General features: G+C 42.5%; 1 protein-coding gene across 4 annotated transcripts; it reads right to left on the reverse strand.

The window, feature by feature from the left end:
- Positions 1–322: 322 nt before the first annotated feature.
- Positions 323–18,669, reverse strand: NUS1 (NUS1 dehydrodolichyl diphosphate synthase subunit). Of its 4 annotated transcripts, none has more exons than XM_054195081.1 (5): positions 18,065–18,669; positions 9,034–9,156; positions 5,524–5,676; positions 1,282–1,381; positions 323–555 (listed from the first exon to the last, which is right to left on the reverse strand). In XM_054195081.1, exons 1-5 carry the CDS (start codon positions 18,477–18,479, stop codon positions 465–467), a joined length of 882 nt encoding a protein of 293 aa, XP_054051056.1. In that variant the 5' UTR covers positions 18,480–18,669; the 3' UTR covers positions 323–464. The 4 variants fall into 4 exon arrangements, 2 of the variants coding, with proteins under 2 accessions (XP_054051056.1, XP_054051057.1); XR_008465373.1 differs by lacking the exon at positions 323–555 and adding an exon at positions 3,095–3,232; XR_008465372.1 differs by lacking the exon at positions 323–555 and adding an exon at positions 3,057–3,232.
- Positions 18,670–19,305: the final 636 nt, after the last annotated feature.

Raw genomic sequence — 19,305 nt, forward strand, 5'->3', positions numbered from 1 at the left:
TGGAATCACGTATTATATAATAAATATACATGAAGATAAACCAGGTGATTAGCTCTGAAATGCCTGACCACAAGGAATTACAAAGAAACAAGCTGACATGAGAGTTCTTCTTTAGATTTAAGGACTTTCATGGCACGAAACTCCTGTTTATGTTGTCCCGTAGCCTTCACAAAACTTAGTTCTTGCATGTTCTTTAGGTCACTTGGACATAAAAGTAAGGATGACTGATCTTGGAACAGCTTTGCTTGTAATAACTGTCTTTTTCATAAAGGAAATCTGTGAATTTCCCCCTCCCCATAGATTCTCACGCATTCACACAGACTCTCTAGAAAGGTAAGACACTTTATTGAATTTGTTGATAAATTAAGAAAGGACTATGAACCAGACGTATGGGTCACAGGTGCTTGTAAACAGACATCAATTCCTTCCCACAGAAAGTCTGACTCCATGTGCTCAGCCAGAAGTCACTTTCCCCAGCGTTGCTCACAGGCTGCATAGTGATGGAGGGCAGAGAAAAAGTCTTCATAGCTGATGTTCAGGTGGGAAGGCAAAGAACTGAGAAACAAAGTTAGAAAAGTTAAAATAAGCTTCTATAAACACTGCACAATTGGTATGGCCAGTCAGCAATATCATTACTTAAAGCAAGCTTTTATCTGAGCAGCCTTGTGAAGTTGTTCTCAACACTGTTCTTGTCACTCAACTCTATTAACTAAACTAGCTGTTAATATCTTGTTACTCTTTTAGTCAAAGCCAACCCATTAGAGCACACAGGGCACTTAAAATTAGTGAGAAAGTTGCAGAAGCACAGGTCTGCCCAAATATTTAAGTGCCCTATAAATGCTCTGAGATATAAGAAATACAGCAACTCTAGTCAGTTCAGTTATTGCCAAAACTGGGAGGTAATCCAGAGGCATGATCATCTTACATTATCCTCTTTCCCTTACATCCTTAGTTTCCCTGATAGAAACCTGTAAGCCACTCAAAATCCACATAAGGAACACCAACAGAACTGAGACTGGATCACTGAGACCAGATGGTGTCAGAAGTTGTTCCTTTCACCTGAAGAGTAAAGTCTGGTGTTGCCTAATCATGGCTGAAGGAGCAACAATGAACATATGACAGGTTTCATTTAACAGTTTTTGAATACCCTCAAATCAATCTACAGACACCTTTGTTTAGGCAAATCTCTTCTTATGACTACTTCCATAAGGTAAGTCACATAAAGACTTGTTTAGTTAGATATTTTTCCAATCTATTTCACAGTATTTATAGGAAACTCACACGATCTCTGTCAGTCTGATGTGCCACGGAAGGAATCCTAATGTGCTGTCCACAGGACCAAACTTCAAGACTAAATCAGGATCAGGAAATCCATTTGTACCTGTCAGAACAAATTAAATTAGGATTTTTTCAAATTCACCAGAAGATTTGTTTTAATTCTAAACCCTAAGGCGTCCGCTTTTTCATTAAATGCATTTTTTAAACGAAGTGAAGCTCCTGAGGATAAGTTAACAATTAAAAGCCCAAGACAACAGACTGGTCTTGCATCACCTGAACAGGAACAACTGAGCAAAAGCTTAGGCAGTCACTGCAGGCCCAGCTGGACTGTTATTTTTATGTTAGGTAGTTCTCAAAGACTTGGTAAGGAAGTGATAGGAACAGCCACATTGTTTTAACGGCAAACCTTAATACTGCTGTTTAAACTGACTCATTCTAGTTTTGTCTTGACAAACTTGATTTTAATAGCACAGAACATGCTGTACCCTGACCAATAAACCTACTACAGTCCTAACTCAACTATGTGGAGTTGCAGTCAAGTACAGTAAAAGAACTATTAACACAAAAAAAACCAAACCAAAACTTAAGAAGGTTCCACTGAAGAACAAATTGGTATCACAGACCATCAAGAAAACAAGTTGTAAAAGAAGTACCCTGTCAGATGAATTGTCTGTTTCTCAGTATGGAGCTCGACAATTTTAAAACCCAACTTCTTCTATCAGACAAAGTGTTGCAGGTGACATCTTTCTGGTTAGATGCGTGAGGAAGAACCGGGCAATTTTTATTTTTTTTTCCAGTCACTAAGTGGAGAGCATGACCCGTCCCAGGGCAAGGCTAGGTAACACTGCAGGATTTCACTAGGTGCACACACTCTTACTACCCATACCTTAAAACCCCAGTCACTGTCATTCCACTAGCGAGAGCACCCTACTGATCTTCCGAGGTTGAAGACAATTAGTGACCAAACAACACTGCTTCCCTTGCATACCCTTCTGCCATGCCTGAGCTGCTCCAAGCTAAAATTGACAGACAGGCAAGAAGCTTAGGATGAACAGTCTCGGTCCAGCTTTCCCTGCTAATTCTAGCAAGTTGATGAGGGCAACATGGGAAAACCAGTATAGTACCCAAAGGGACCCAAGAAGGTAAGCTGTTCTTCATGCACATACCTAACTCATCTGAAAAACATTCCGGTCATAACCCTACTTTGCTATAATGCTGCAATTAGTCATGATTACTGCATGCTATTTTGTATTAGCCCTTCCATTATCCACTAATTCTACAAGTTAACTGCAAGAGTGCTTACATTGCATAATGCCTACCTTTAGCAGACAAAGTTTAATAATGCCTATTTGCTCTGAACTTCAGATGTTATTTCTCAATTCTTTTATCACTTAAAAAAAACTCAACCAAACCAGTCAAGAGCCTTTTATAAGGTTAAGTTTAGTTGTAGAGGAACTTAACTTTGGGAATAACAGAATAGGAAACTAATGTCCTATCAGATTTTGCTCCACCCAGTTTTTGAAACTGAAGCTGGAGATTTCAGACAGATCACATCCTCCCTCCCCACTGAATCATCACAATAGCAATCCTTTTGCCAGAAGAAGCTATTTTCCCAAGCATGTGCATTTCCAAGAAAGGGTATTTAGGTATGAGGGCCTTGTGCCATGGTCCAAATCTTATCTCAAAGTTAAGAAAAAAAAATATATAGCAAAAGCCAGTAATGTGTTCTGAAGCTAGCGTGTTAGTATGAAAAAGCTTTGCAGGGAAGCAGTAAATACTTAGAAGTGGGGACTCTGGAGGAAGTGGACAGCTTTACTCATCAGCTGATTCAGTAGCTAAGTACTCCTCAGCTGGCCAGTTCAGCAACAGGATCTTCAACACTGCAATGGCTTTTCAAACAGGAAAAGACCTTCAGAGAGCCCAGTTAATGCTAATATTTCCTTCTGGTTCCTATCTGAAGGAAAATGAAAATATACACTGTAGTATTACCATCAGAACAGCCTATTCAAAACACAGCACTGTGCTTTCCACTCTGCATCCATTTCTCTACCTAAACATATCAGCACTACAAATGCTTTACATGTGGGAGCTCCCTCAGAGCTGCTAGAGTTAAAGCACCCTTCAAGTTTAAGCACACACAAGATAGAAGGATTTGTAAGCAGACTCGGGGAGGGGGGAGTGGAGAAAAGAAAGAGGGGTGAAAAGACCTGGACACGCAAGGGACAGGAATCTGGCAACATCCCTTCTAGATCAAGAGTTCAGAGAGAAAACCATGAAGGAATTTGCAGAGCTGACCACGCTACCCTTTCTCTTCTCCGCAGGGATTTTACAGGGCAACTTGAACAGCCTTAATTGATAGTCATGTTCTTTACTGGGAAGGCAGACAGCAAGTAGAAACAATATTATAATGCAGGTGACACCTACTTCTCTGAAAACAAAACGGTTACCTGAGGCATTGCTCAGAAGAAAGTACTCTTACACTGAAGAAAACTCAAGCTGTAAGAATTAGGGCATGACTGGATTAAGAACCAGAAAAGCCACGTGGCAAGCTAGAGCCATACCATTTTACAACTAGACTTCAGTACCTGCATCCTAAATATGAACAGAAAATTAAAAAACTACATTATCAGATATTTAAATCAAAATGTGAAAAACCAGAAACTTACAGAAGTCACCATGAACACAAACGCTAAAAATACAGCTACTCAAGTATTGCTTTTCAGAACTCACTCTCAACTTAGACCAGTAACTCACAGATGTTTACATTCAATACCTTGCCTTTAAGTATGCACAGAAACTAAATTTGCCTACAACTAAAATGAGTAGTTTCATAAGCTGCTGCTAAGTAAGTAATGAAAGAACAGTTCTTCACCTCCAACTGTCCTAAACGCTTAAACCAAGCAAGTTAATAAGCAGGACTAGTTAAAGATACTATCCCTATTTATTAGCCACATAGATTAAGCAGCCTGTTTTCAAAGTTTACAGTTTTGACAGATTAAAAACCTAGGAGATTTCTCTTTCTATGCTCATCTAGCATGCAGTACCTGAAGAATACATCTGCTCCATTTAAGACTTGCCCTAACACTTTTAACATACCCAGACACTTAAATGCACAGACAGAAGACCATGAACAAGTGTTTGAGAAAGATCCAATGAAACACCACTGGCCAAAATACACATGTAGGTACCAATTACCACCAGTTCTTCACAAAATGAGTGTTTTAAAGAAGCAATTTTTCATTTCCTTAAACTGCCTTTGGGGTGTAACAGGACAGATGTTTAAGTTACTTCTGCAGATGCCTTACTAAATTCGTTTAATAATTCCGTTACAGTGAGAAGCTATTATGCAGCATGCTGACAACAGGGATAGAATTCAGTTTGAAATTAAGATTAAAGTGTCCAAATGGCCACAGTAGTCAGTCTGCAGAGCAATTCAACTGACCAACCTTTTAATAAAAAAAAAAAAATCATCACTCTCTAAAGTTCAACTAACAGGAGCCACAATAATGTGTCTGCAGACATCCAAGCTGAAGTACGCGATCGGAAACCTGAACCTTGCCAAGCTAATTCCAGTTGCAATCAACATGCACGGATCACCTAGGAGAGCTGAGCAACTATTACAGCTCCATAGCACCACTGGGGATGTGGAAGCTTGTGCTAAACTACTCCCAGATGTGAGATTAGGGCAGCCCTGCCCTTCTCCTAGCTGTTGCATGTAGCCATGCACCTCAGTGCAGAGTCAGTAATCTGCATGAATTAGTAATGAAGATAACTAAACTAGTGTGGGTTATACAGCAGCAAAAGATCAGCAAGTGCTCCATCGTTTGCACTCACAATGATAGTTAGGCAACAGTTAACAGCTTTAATTGCTGTAACCAGATCTGGAAAAGACTCTCTGCCCATACCCAGGTTTGCAGCATGCTAACTTGCAAGAAGTTAACTTATAGTAGTCTATTTTCAGGGGATCCCAGCAGGTTGTAAACCTCCCACAGAGGCTGTAAACTCTGAAGAGCGCAGACTCTCCAGTTTAGCTTAAGGTTTCCTTTTTCTGCCTAAAGAAAAAGCTCAAAAGGGAGTAAACCAATAAGAATTTTTTAGCAGAAGCCTGAAATCAATAATCACAACTTATCCTGACAGACTAATAAAGAAGATGCATACATTCTAAGCAATAAATATACTAGAAACCAAATCTGTTACAAATCGAGTACTCTTCCCCCTCCTCCCCACAGACCATGTCATACTTACTACTTAATAAGTTGTCTAACACATTCACATCCAGGTCTGTGTATGTTCTTTGCTGCTGTGCTACCAACTGACAAAAGTTCTGAGCAGCTTTTACTATGTCTGCTTTTCCATCTTCCGGAGACAGCACCTTCAATGTAGATTGGCAATTTAAAACTGAAAGTACAAAAACAGTTTAAAAGCAACAGAACTATAGTTGTTTTGAATGTGCTTTAGATATTCACAGGATATGACTGAAAGAAACTTGTCATTTACTTCACATATTATACAACTAGTCATAGATATACCTCATTCGTCTCTTACAGAAGTGGGTGTCTTCTGTATTTGCTGTATTACTACAACACAAGTTTAAGGTGACTATTTCGAGGGGTCTCGTAGAAAGTGGTTTAATTAACGTCAGTCTTGAAATGCAGAGTCTTCCAGGAAATTTTCATTGGTTCTTATGCTGTCAGGCGAAGCAGTGAGAGGAAGGCACCTAGATAGTAACTTTGGGGGTGGTAAACAACGTAGAAAGACTTGCAGTTCAGGGAAAGGAAAAAAAGATCTAATTCCTACCCTAAAAGAGGAAGGTGTTTAACAGCTACTGCAGACATTCATGTGACAATGATTAAGCTGGGGCCCTCCCCATATACGATCACAAGATCTTTCAGCAGCACTTGGAAATTGATGCAAGAGTTACAATATTGATCTAAGATTACTACGGAAGCCAGGTAGTAGTACCAGAATTTATCCATTAACCTGTAATTATGTCAGTGACTTAAGAGAACATTTCACAACAATCTTACTGTCTACACTATTGTGAGGTGGAAGCCTTCTCACACTACATGACTTGCATCATTGTCAGTTCTGATAAGGTACTTAAGAGGTAAACTCACCAAAGGCAGCTGAAGGCTACAGACAGCATACTAAACCCAGCTTGAAGTAAATGGGTTAAACACTAGTGCATGTTATACATTAGACTTACACAGAACTTATGATAGTTATAATCAGATACTTAAAAATAACACTTCTTAAAACTGCAGAACCTGACTGCAAAGTACAGAGAATACAGTCAGAAGACTCATACGAGCACCAAAAAAACCTCAGTCTATCCAAAGCCACCACAATGAAAATAATTGTTCCTGGATATTCTTTGATTTATCATATGTCCTACGTTAAAGAATATTTCTCTAACAGCATTCATAAGTGTAAGACATGTCATTTTGCTTTTCAGAAAAAGTGAAATATTGCAGTTTAATGTGATAAACTGGATAGGTATCAGCTTGTTCAGTTCAGTATGAAGTGTCTGATCTGACTGTGGAGCCTTCTAAGGAAGAATGAAGAATTCTAAGAACAGAAAACACCTCTGCTTTTCATAGTCTCCAGCATAAGAAGTTCCTGAGACTTAAATGTACCCTTTCAGTCAGCAAGTCTGAGCAATCTTTCAGTAGTTCATTTGGTATGGATGCAAATATCCTGATTTAGTCAAGTGCAGCTAAGTATGCTGGAGTTTCAGACATTAACAGCCTGTTTATCCCATTTTCTGCTGGTTACTTCTACCTTCACAGAAATAAAGAGACAACATGAAACTCTGCTGATTCCATGTAAATGCTAGCACCTTAGGCTAAGTTGCTTATAAGGCAAGTTTATGCTACAACATTGGACTTTATACTAGAAAAGCAGCACAAAGGATCTCGGTATCCTATCAGTTCTTGTAGAGGAAGCAAAACTCAGCCTGCAGGATCTTAAATGCAGCAAGTTTGCAGATGACACGAAGCTAAGCAGGAGTGTTGATCTACATGAGGGCAGGGAGGCTCTACAGAGAGACCTGGATAGATTGGACCGATGGGCCAATGCTAATGGAATGTGCTTCAACAAGGCCAAGTGCCGGGTCCCGCACTTGGGCCACAACAACCCCATGCATCGCTACAGGCTTGGGGAAGTGTGGCTGGAGAGCTGCCTGGCAGAAAAGGACCTGGGGGTTCTAATTGACAAGCGGATGAACATGAGCCAGCAGCGTGCCCAGGTGGCCAAAAAAGCCAATGGCATCCTGGCTTGTATTAGAAATAGTGAGACCAGCAGAAGCAGGGAGGTGATTGTCCCCCTGTACTCAGCACTGGTGAGGCCACACTTTGAGGTGCCCAGAACTGGACACAATACTCAATAGGAGAGAGATCGAGGTGCTGGAGCGAGTGCAGAGGAGGGCAATGAAGCTGTTGTAGGGCCTGGAGAATAAATCTTACAAGGAGCAATTGAAGGAGCTGGGACTGTTTAGTTTGAGGAAGAGGAGGAGGCTGAGAGGAGACCTCATCACTCTCTACAACTACTTGAAAAGCCATTGTAGAGAGGCTGGTGCTGGTCTCTTCTCACAGGTAATTAGTGATAGAAAAGAGGGAATGGCTTCAAGCTGCAGCAGGGTAGGTTTAGTCTGGACATTAGGAAAAAATTCTTCACAGAAAGAGTGGTTAGATACTGGAATAGGCGGCCCAGGGAAGTGGGGGAATCACCATCCCTGGATGTGTTTGAGACTCGTTTAGATGTGGTGTTGGGGGATATGGTGTAGGGGAGAATTTTGTAGAGCGGAGTTGATGGTTGGACTCGATGATCCCAAGGGTCTTTTCCAACCTAAATGATTCTATGATTCTAAATGTACTACAACTTATGACGTGTAGACTTTTCTTAAGTCTTCAAACTATGTAATATGATTGTCTTAAAACATATGGGTTGGTTTTCTTTTTTTTTTTTTTATGAGACTATTTAAATATTATGAGTTGTAGTCAGGAGAGCCCTGAATATCAGCCTATCCCTCTAAGGCAAAGGCCTGCTTTAGTAAATACATACTTGTAATTTACTACATTTTGAACAGACTTTTAGCATTTGTGTTAGTCAACATAGCTAAATTAATATTTACAGCACATAGTATTGAATAAGGAACATTAATGTCCAAATAAATTCCTGTTTTGCACTTCTACTACATGCCAAAGCTGCTATCACAGAGTATTTTTTAATTTATTTTTCTTTTAAACTTAACATCCTTTACCTTCCTGGTGTTATTATACATTGTCATGACAACCAGCAGTTTTGCTCTTTCCCTTCCTCCCCACTTTAAGGTATAAATTTGGAAAGATGGAAGTGCACATATTGTTAACTTGACATCAGCAAGACACTTACTCCAGTGCTTTTTCAACTCAGCAGAATTATTCATCACACTGAAACAGCTGGGAGTTGAGCTACACTAATACATTAAAGGGGTCACAGCACAACAGTTGTGTGTAAAGGGAAGATCAGACTACCCAGTAATGATCACTATGGGAAGGAAGACACAACACTTCACTGTTAGTTAAGAACAAATAACTACAATGAAAGTTCAATACTAGCCCAGGAAGGCTGCGCCAGGAAGGCTGCGCGTGTTCTGATAATCAGTGCTTAATGAAGGGAAAAGGTCACTGTACACAGGAATGTGTTTAAGTAAAAGCAGAGTTGTGATTTACATACAGCTAAAGTCATATCAACCCACCCCTCAGTTCACCTTACCTTGATCAGCTTTGTCTTGATTTGCAAATTCCACGGTGTACTTGGAGCAATCTAGTCCTAAGAGTTCTTGCTGCTGTTTTAAAATCTCATCCATCAATCTTGAATTATTCCTCTTGAAAATACCTTTAAAAAAGGTTGCATGTCAGCCAACTCCTACAAAGAGTACTACAAAATAAATCTGACACTAGGCAGGAAGAAAAAAGAATCAGGTAGTCAGTACTGGTTTCAAACTGGAGCTCACAAGTACGGTAAGAATCCAAAGCAAATGCTACTACACATGACTAATTTCAGTGACCTTGGAAAGACAACTCATGTGCTTTTGCTCCTCTTTCACCCAGCCTGGTTTAAGTATCAATCTGCAATTGCATAAGGGATAGTTTAAGACTTACTTCATTGTCCTTAGTAGACTAGCAATAGTTTGAAAGAGCAATACCCTACCAGCACAGGACCACCAAGTCTGATTAACATCAAGTTTCCTTAATGCCCATGTTGCTGTAGATTTGATGCTTAAGTCTACTAACACTTACTGCCACACCACTAAGGCTGCAGGCTAACAGAAAGTCACCAAAGAGAGCCAGAAGACTAAATCTGTGTATCGGGTCACAATAACTGCCTACTCCTATGCCATGGATTTCCTAATAAGAAGATTTCACAAGCTGTGTATTCCAAGGAGTTAATGCAGTCCCCAAAGCTTTTTTTATACTTACATATTTATGGTAGACATTTTTGAGTGCAGGAGATTACAAAAACTTGCTTAACCAAACACACTTTGGTTCCTGTTCAAAAATAAATTCTAGCTCTTAAAAAAAGACACAGTTATTTCTAATTAAAAGCCACAGTAAAAACTGAATGTTACAGTTTAAATATTTACAGTGCAAAAACGTAGCTAGGCATATTTACTTAGGAAGTGATAACATTTTTATCACTTTGTATTCAGGGGTTGTTACTAAAAGCCTAAGTTTCATTCGGAAATCCTATGTCAAGCACCTCTGTTGACCAGTCTAAAAATGCCGGCAGAGTAATCTTACAAGAAACACTGAACTTGTATACAATTTTATGATCAGGCTTATGATTCATCACCTCCACCTGATTCTGGGATTAGAAACTGCTAGAAACAGCAGTTTCTACATCAGTGATGGTCAAACTGTGTAAAGCATTGGGTTAAGACCATAAGACATTAGGAGTTAGCTTGCAACATGAAGTGATACAATGCATTTATTTAATATGCTAGCCTTTAGGCCTAGCGAGTTAGTATTTTTATACAGGCTTCATTAGAGGTTTTAACAGGTGATAAAGCATCTGGTTTTCCTACCATCCTGGATAGAAAATAATTTACTTCATTACACAAGTGTCAGTGATGCTTATAAGTGATTTCACATGCTGACAGACAAGCAAATCTCAAAGGCAGCAACCTTGATAGAAAAAGAGTGGTTGAATACTTTTACTAAGTCTAAATAAAGTTAAATTGTTACATATTGTGGTCCTGCTTATTAATGTATATTAGTACACATTAGAAATTGAGCATGCCGCTTTGAATAATACCGTTTGACACAACTCTGCTTGGATAAGTCTGTCCTGTCCTACGGTCAGTACTGATTGTCTTCCTTACTCTTAAGGTCAGCAGCAGTGCAGCTACTGCAATTGCTAATCTCGCACCATCTTCAAGTAAGATCTGTGCAAGGTTGCATATGCCTCACCTCTAAGAGTCATCCATTTTTCAAGATGAGGAAAAAACCCCTACACCCAATATTCAGAAAAAGAGTTGGCGTAATTAGAAAAGGCTCACAACCGGGGAAACAGCTGCTCTCTTCTTCCCCTTCACAACCCAGCACTAATAATATCGATTCTTTTCTCATGAAGAGTTGTTGCCTGTTCCTGTCAAAGACTGGAAGAACAGATTTAAGAATACAAACTCCAGCTATGAAGTAAATGAAGACACTGAGGATAACAGGTAGGAGAATAGACTAAGGTGCTTACTGCTCAATAAAAAGGGACATCAGATAAAGGACTTGGTCCAGCTCTGAAGTGAAGATCCTCAATACACACAGTGGATACTAAAGATATGTTAGATGTGTTCTTGAGATTCGTCTGAATATCATCAGCATTTCTCTTCTACTCTCCTCATATACCTCACTCACTTCCTTAGCTGTTCAAATCTGGGTCCTGTATTGCTCTTGGAATAGCAGTTTAACATAAACTGGAAGCTCCTGGTAGTTGTATTATATAGTTGTAGTATGTTTTTCTTGGAAAAACCTCCACACCTAAATTCCAACTAATCCACTGAACTTGACACACCTGCAGTTTTCCTGCAGAGAAGACCCTGAAGCACATCAGATGGTAGTAAACATCCAAACTAACTGAAACCTTCATTTGAAACAAATAGCATTTGGGAACTTTACTCCTTCAGTGCTTTGTCTCTCACTCAGTGCACAAGAGACTTTGTCCTTCAGATACATATGATGGCAAATACAGTGCTGCCAGAGGCAACGCACGTGGGCCAAATTCACATTTGACTTTGAAAATTACACAGTTGCGGCTCAGGCATACACCCCCTTCCCTTACAGTATCTCAAAAATCTATCTGTCTACAAGGTGCATTTTTTACAACTTTGAAAATATATCCAATTAGTTCTGGAAGATGCTGTTGCTAATTTATACATGATAAATACAGTAAGCAAAAGTGCACAAGCTGACCAACTCGCTAACAGAATTCAAGTCTTCCTAGGCAGCAAGCCTTAAGCCTAGGTTTAATGCTACCTTCCAATTTTGTTCATGGTCTTCCACATAAGTTGAAAGCAAGTCCATAATATGATTTTAACATTACAGAAAGTTAATGTTTGACAAGAGGTATAATAAATTTTAGCAATACAACAGCTGTTTGCTGTTAAGCGGGGACAATTTCGGCCCTACTAGTGTTTCTAATATGGAACACAAACATGAAGTTGTCACTATTATTCTTCATTAGAAATAATTTTTCTTTTTGAAAAGCAGAAACTGTTTTGTTCAGTCAGAATGTTGGAGTCTTTTCAAGTGGGTGCAAATGTCTATACTCAAACAAATGAAGCGTTTTAAGAATTATGCATATTTAAGCACTACAATTACCAAAGCAAGAGAGTATAAAACTTCGTGGTTTTGCTTGTTTGGGTTTTTTATTTAACTAAGAACTTGTGAGCTGTTTCCAGGGTTGATTTTTGTTTTTACAACACAAGCTGCAAACCTATTGATCATTAGTTGCCATTAGAGCTGAGGCAAACCAGAAGTGTTTCAGTCTCCTGCAGTAGCCCTCCATTACACAGGTCTTTTCCAGAGCACATGCCTTTTGCTCAGTTTTACAATAGTTACAAGCCATGCCCCTTTGCAGTCAACTGTGGTGTTGTATGGTCATTGTAGGGTCAGAGATTGACAAATGGAGTTTGTTAACTAAGAGGCTGCAAGTTCAGCAGAAGCAAGGCTCAAAAGTAACAGGAACTGCGAACTGGAAGGGAACAACTGGCACAGAGAAGCACCAGGTGGTATCAACCATTTGTTTGTCTGGCTAGACTACCACAGCCACCACCTGTGTTAATGCCTTGGTAGCATCTCAAAGTTCAACATTCTCACTTGCCCTGCTTTTTAAAGCAGCAGAATCCGATTAAACACAGACTAAGAGTCAGCTCTTCCTTACAAGGGAACAAACACCTTAACTGAAGTTTAGCCTAGGAAAGAATACATTTCCACAGCATTTCAGTTATTTGCTTTTTCTCAATTCCCTCCCAGTGCCAACAAAGCAAGAGTCATAAGGTAACAAGCATCGAAGTATTAACAGCTTGAGAAATGCCAAATCATAACCCAATTCAAATAATGTACATGCAAGAAACTGTTTCAAGACATGAATGACTTCTGCCTGCATCCTCGTGCTGGATCGTGCTGGTTGATCATGGAGGAAAGCAGGGTTTAAGTCATTACACTGGACCTCACAGGATATGGGAGGCTAGAAAAATGTATTAGGCTTGTCTATTCCAAGAGGCTAGAAAAAAAATATAATCGAAGTTTGAAAGTGGATGAAGTCACTTAAGTTCCACTCACATTAAAGCCACTTAAGCTAGTGCTAACCTAATAGGAAGGATTCAAGTTAGAACTTATAACCTCATAGGCAACGATTCCTCCCACATTTCTTCTTGGAGGGACACTTTGTACCAGGAGAACAAAAGCTCATCAGCAGTCGAGAGAAAAGATACTACTTTCATATTACCCATATGTATAAGGTACCTTCTGCTGATTAGCGTTAACCCTTTTAATAAATGCGGTCTGAGGACTCTTACCAACTCAACACCAAAATGCAATTGTCAAACATGATGTTTCACATGTGTGAAGACCCACAGCAGATGGCACATGATACTGGTATCTCACCGAAGTGTTCCAGTGACACAAAACCACAACATATTTATGTTCCCCCAGTGAAGTGAACCCACTGAACACCCAGAAGGTTGTATGGATAGATCGGATTGGCTAAACTACCAAGTAATTTGGAAGAGACTAAAAACCTATATTTGAGGCTAATGAAACAATTTCTTTTGCCTAGTGCAGTACTCCATCCTTTCAAAGAATTTCCAAGAGAAAACTGGTCAGAAGTAAAGCAGTTCACTGGAAAGCTAATCCCAGGATGAAGAAACCTAAGCTCTCAATGCAGTCACACTATGGGCTTTAAGAAACCTTTACCCTGCAGCATCTGTTCAGAAGCCCAAAGTACTCAAATGCGAAGGTTCATCAAGGTGCCAAAAAGCGCTCTAGACTTGTCCCAAACCTTTTCAGGAAAGCTCCACGGATGGACAGAAGTAACACTCAAGCAAGCTCTTGAGTGGCAAAGTAACTTTAACGGAATAAAGTTAAAGTACATAACACTGGTCAAAGGCTTCTGCTCCCCAGAAGATATTTTAACTGCTACTATATAATTGCATAATCACTGCCTTCTGACTGTGACAAGGCTGCATTATCTCCTCAGAGATAAGGTCCTGACCAGCATGGCTGGATTTCTACTAAGTAATAGGATTGGCAACACGCAAGTCCACAGAAAAACATCCTTGATCAAAACCCTAAAATTTTAGTCAATCTGGATTTAATAACCAAAGAGCACACCATAGCATTAAGTTTATTATGGCTTTTTCTGATGTATATCATTGAAAAATCAGGAAAATGAAAAGGGCTCCTAAAGACGAGAGGCAGTAAAAGCACACCACCTTAGGTCTCCAAGCCTGACAGGGTTCTCAGTTTTGAGCACTGCAACTCATAGCATCATATATTTTTTACAGTACAAGGTGGTTACTTACATTATGGTCCTCTTGCATTCTGCAAAGACCTTTTTATCCTAGTCTGCTGACATAGTGATCTTCATGGATTCAGAGAAGACAGCCAAGTACATGATCACATTCCACAATTATTAACCAATACACTTGTAACATACTGGGTTCTGTAATTGCCCACAAGAATCAGCACAACTCCAGCCAAGCTGCCCTTACAGTTACTGGTGCAGCTGCTATAACACACTAGTGTCAGCTGGGATGCAGCTACTTATTTTGACACCGAGAATACAGAAACAACCTTCTATTTAGTCATTCAGTTAAAAATATAGAAATTCACTACTGTAAACAAATGAACAGCTTATCTGGCACTTCTTTAGAGAATGTCATGCTTCCTTCTCTTCTTACAAAAGGGGCAATTAAGGACACATTTTTAATTTAAGCCTTCTACAGGAAACCGACAGCATTTCTCACAGAAAACGCAACCATGGAAGGCTGCTCTTGTAATCAAAGTTTCCCGTTGCAATGAGAAGAATCTCAGTACTGCAAATGTGCAATGAAGGAAAAGGAAACATACTAAAGTATACCTCACTACATCTAACACAGATTCAGAGCACTCGTCATTGTGTTTCCTTCTTTGCCACAGCCACATCAGTGGGAACAACATATCTTTGATAAGTCAATAGTTGGTACAATTGTATGAACACAGAACCTTACTGAAGCAACTCAGCTGATCAAAAGCAAATTTCCCACCTGAGAAGATGAGAACAAGTGCACAACTTAATTAAGGTTCACCCTCTGCTACTGATAAGAGCAAGCTGTACCTCACTTTATTCACCTTCACTACACTAGTGCTACTGTTGAGGGTTCCAGACACCACTATTATTCAGGACCGGAATTAGCAACGACTGCAACATCCTACTTAATGACAAGTCTATCTAGAAATGCTGTATGCTCAATCTAAACACCATAAGGAGCTTAGCACCAAAATAAAGGCAACATATCTGCTATTACCAGAAGTAAGCATATTACTTTAGCCATATGAATGACCACTTGCTCACTCTCTGAAACCAGTTTAAAAGGCTCAGCTGACAAAATGCTGTGCAAAAAGCAGTTGTGGCTGCTGTCCCAGGAAACCCATTGCACACCCATGAAGAACATGCGTGTGTAACGGCAGGCTATTCTCATCAACTCTGAAAGTTTGGCAAAAGCCACTGATTTAACACATTTCAGTTGTTCTGCATTGTCTTGCCTTCTTCAATTATGTTCCAACAAACTGGAATTCAAGCTGGCAATTAAACCAGCATATTCTGGTATCAAAGGACCAACAGAAGAATGAACTACTGAAATGCATTATGTCTTGATATTAACATCATGAGATCGCAGCTATATTTTCAGATTTCAAAGGTGTTAACAAAACCTCTTAACATGCAACTTTAGAATGAATGTAACAACACACGGAAACAGCAGCAGTCTCCAAGATTATTTTTTTTTTCTGAACTGCTAAAAAAGACAATGGTTCTGCAAGGTTATTTCAACTATACTGCTCTTCAGAGGACATAACTTTGTCATTTCTGGTCATCATATTTACAGTCTTCCAACAGTCAGTCTTAGATCTAACTGGATCTCAACATATGTGCTGGAGAAGCAGAAGTAGCTTCTCCTTAATGAAGGCATCAGACACTACAAGAGCGCTGGCTCCTCTCTGTCAGAATCTCAGCAACAGTGGCTACCTAAGCATTGGCTGGTTCATTCTCCCTCCTCAGCATTGAACGGTTGCACAGTGAGCAAGCTGAAAACCAAGACCACCAAGAAACATGACTCCCAGATGGATCTGTTCCTCAATTCAGTTCTCATACATGTAATTCGTGCAGCACAGTGCAGAGATCTAAAAAGGAACTAAGCATACATGCATAACGTATTAAGCAATACTGCAGACTACTTATTTGAGGTTTGACAGAAATTAGAGATCCTGTACAATAAAAGTATCTCTCTTCAGGCTATAAGGGAAACTCCCACTCCTGATTGGTACTAACGTTTGCTCTGCAGCAGTTAACCTGCTTGAATGCTTTCCAAGTTGAGAGCAAAAACTATCAACACATAAATGGCTTTCCAAAACGCACTGACTGTTTTCTGTGTCCTTGAGATGTTATGCAAATATTTTATACCATTCCTTGACTTCTAAATGAGGAAGTCTTCTCCCGCTGAAACACAACATAATAAGTTCCACAACTGCCTTGCACAGATGGCCAGTTTAAACTGTTAAGTGACTAGTATTAAGCCTAGTTTCTTAATAAGATTTAGAGAATTTAGTGAAAGTTAAGCCATTTGAGTCTTGCATCACATATGAAGGACCAGACATGAAACAGAACTATTAATAGCAGTGGTTTAAAAAAAAAAAAGTCATAAATGCCTATGCTCAGGAAAAGGCCTGCATACCTCAAATGCTTTTGCACACTTGACAACAATAGATTCCACCTACTTACATGTGATGTACTGTTGAGTCTTTCCTGAAAGAGCACTAGAAGACAGTTATTGCAGACTGTACCACTGTACCTCTAACCTGGCATAAATCTACAGAGTTAATCTAATTTCCATGACATCTTTAGACAGCCATCAGAAGTGGCTCAAAACAACATTTAAACACTGGTATCCTACAGTCTCACCATTGACAGCAAAAGCACAGGTATCTTCAGGATGAAGCCTTCTCCTCTGGAGAGGACAGAAGCAGGACAGTCCCTTTCATGTATTATTAGCCTTTCTGAGTTGATAGCTTGTCTAGTCTCAGTTAGAAATCATCTCTCAACAGCTGGGTAGAGAGCTTCACCTAAGAATATCTTGAAAACAGCTGGCTTCACCTCCTCCGTAGGAAAGAATAGGTATGAGAAAGACAAATTTGTTCCATGATTATTCCACAGCATGTTAAATCCAAATGCTGAACTTATCTTTAAACTACTCAGTGACAAGGAATCAATGTACCTGCAAGCATGAGAATTCAAGAGTCTTACACCTGAGACACAGTAATGAGTAAAATCACATAGTGGATATGAAAAAACACTGAAGTTTTCACAAGCACTGGCTCAGAGTTCACTCAAATGACAAGGCACACCAGTCCTTATACCAAATGTAGATCATGTAATTTAATTTCATAACACAAGCAGCACACAAAACACACGTTTATGTTTAACTACCTTTCCAGCCTGTCTCTTCACATGAGAAAGAGTACATGAAAATAGATGGCTACTCTCATTCATCCAACCACTTCTGGAAGTTCAGACATAGCTCATAAAAGCTCATAAGAACAAGTAGCCTACAGCTCTTCTCTACTTAAGAACCCATACCCTATGGACTCATGACTCTCAGATGCCAGGAGTTCCTGTTAGACCAGGGCTGGGAACCAGGCTCTAGAAAGGCCCCACTGTCTGCCCCCTCCAGTGAGCAGGGAGGACTGAGTCACCCCGACCCAGGAGCTGGGGCAGAGGACAGCACTCAGGGCACTCCCAGACTTACCAAGCCCAGGAGCTCTGCACAGGCCAGGCTCATCCAGGGGACGGGAAAGGAGCTGCCAATGGAGAGAACGGCACCCGGCTCGGGCAGACTCCGGGAGAAGGAGGAGGAGGAGGCTCCACGCCGGTGGCGCACCAGGGCCGGGCGGCGTCTGCCGGCCCGGAGGCGCTCCCCAGGGCGGCAATCGCCCGGTGGAGGACCCGGGGCACCCCCGCGGTACGACTCCCCCCACACGCACCCGCCGCTCACCATTATGGTCGTAGACGCTGACATAGGAGATGCCCACCGCCATGCACCACACCACCAGGCTGGCCATGTCCGCGTAGCTCGGCTCCTCCTCGGTCACCACCAGCCCCATGTGCACCGGCAGCTTCTGCAGGGCCCGCCCGTCCGAGCGCCACCGCTGTCGGCCCTGCGCCGCGGCCCCGGGCCGCCGCCTCCGGGGGGCCGCCCCGGCTTTGCGGAAGGCGAAAGCCCCGGCGGCGGCGGGCGCCAGGAGGGCGCAGGAGGCGGCGGCGGAGGCGGCGCGGCGCCAGAGCCAGGCGCGGGGCCCGGCGGCGGCGGCGCGGCCGCGCAGGCAGGCCAGCAGCGCGCGCTGCAGGCAGAGCAGGGCGCGCAGCAAGGCGTGCAGCGCGCGCCAGGCCAGCCCGCCCGCCCCGCTCATGGGGGGAGAGCTCAACCGACGGGAGCGCGCGCGGGGCCCGGCAGAGCGAGGTGGGGAGGGGGGAGCGGGGGGGTGCCTCAGCCGCAACGCGCCGCCTGCCTCGCCGCCGCCGCCATCCCCTCACGGAGCCCGCGTCCCCCGCCCGGCAACCGCCGCCAGTGCAGCCATCTTCCTGCCGCCCCGCCCGCTCCCTCACCTCTCACCCCGCCACACGCACGGCGCCAGTTGGCCGCCGGGCGGGATAGCGTCACTTCCGTCCGCGGAGAGCGAATGACGTGGCCCTGAGGGAAGGGACGGGGCGGGGCGAGGGGAGGACGGGAGGGGGATCGGCTGGGATCGACCCCGCCCCTCCATCGGTGGGCGGGGTCTTGGGGCGGAGCAGCGCCCCCTGGCGGCCGGTGCCGGCGGCGCGCCGGGGTGGGAGGGGGCGGCGGGAGCGAGCGGCGGGGACGGGGCGCTTGGGAAGGGCCTGGCCGGTCCCCGTGGAGCCTCGATCCTCCTTCCCAATCCTCCGGCCCTTCCCGGGGCTCATGGGAACACCCCGCCTCCGGCCTCGGCGCCCGTGGCGCCCCGCCCGCGCTGGCCTTTGAAACGGGGGTGGAAATTTGCAGGCCGCAGGGGCAGCTGGGTATCACGGGTGTCTTTGAGACCCCACCTGGGATCTTACGTCCAGCTCTGGAGTCCTCAGCACAGGAAGGACATGGAACTGTTGGAACGGGTCCAGCCGAGGGCCATGAAGATGATGAGAGGGCTGGAGCACCTCTCCTGTGAGGACAGGCTGAGAGAGTTGGGGCTGTTCAGCCTGGAGAAGAGAAGGCTCTGGGCA

The sequence above is a fragment of the Rissa tridactyla genome, chromosome 3, assembly GCF_028500815.1.
Source record: "Rissa tridactyla isolate bRisTri1 chromosome 3, bRisTri1.patW.cur.20221130, whole genome shotgun sequence".
NCBI lineage: Eukaryota > Metazoa > Chordata > Aves > Charadriiformes > Laridae > Rissa > Rissa tridactyla.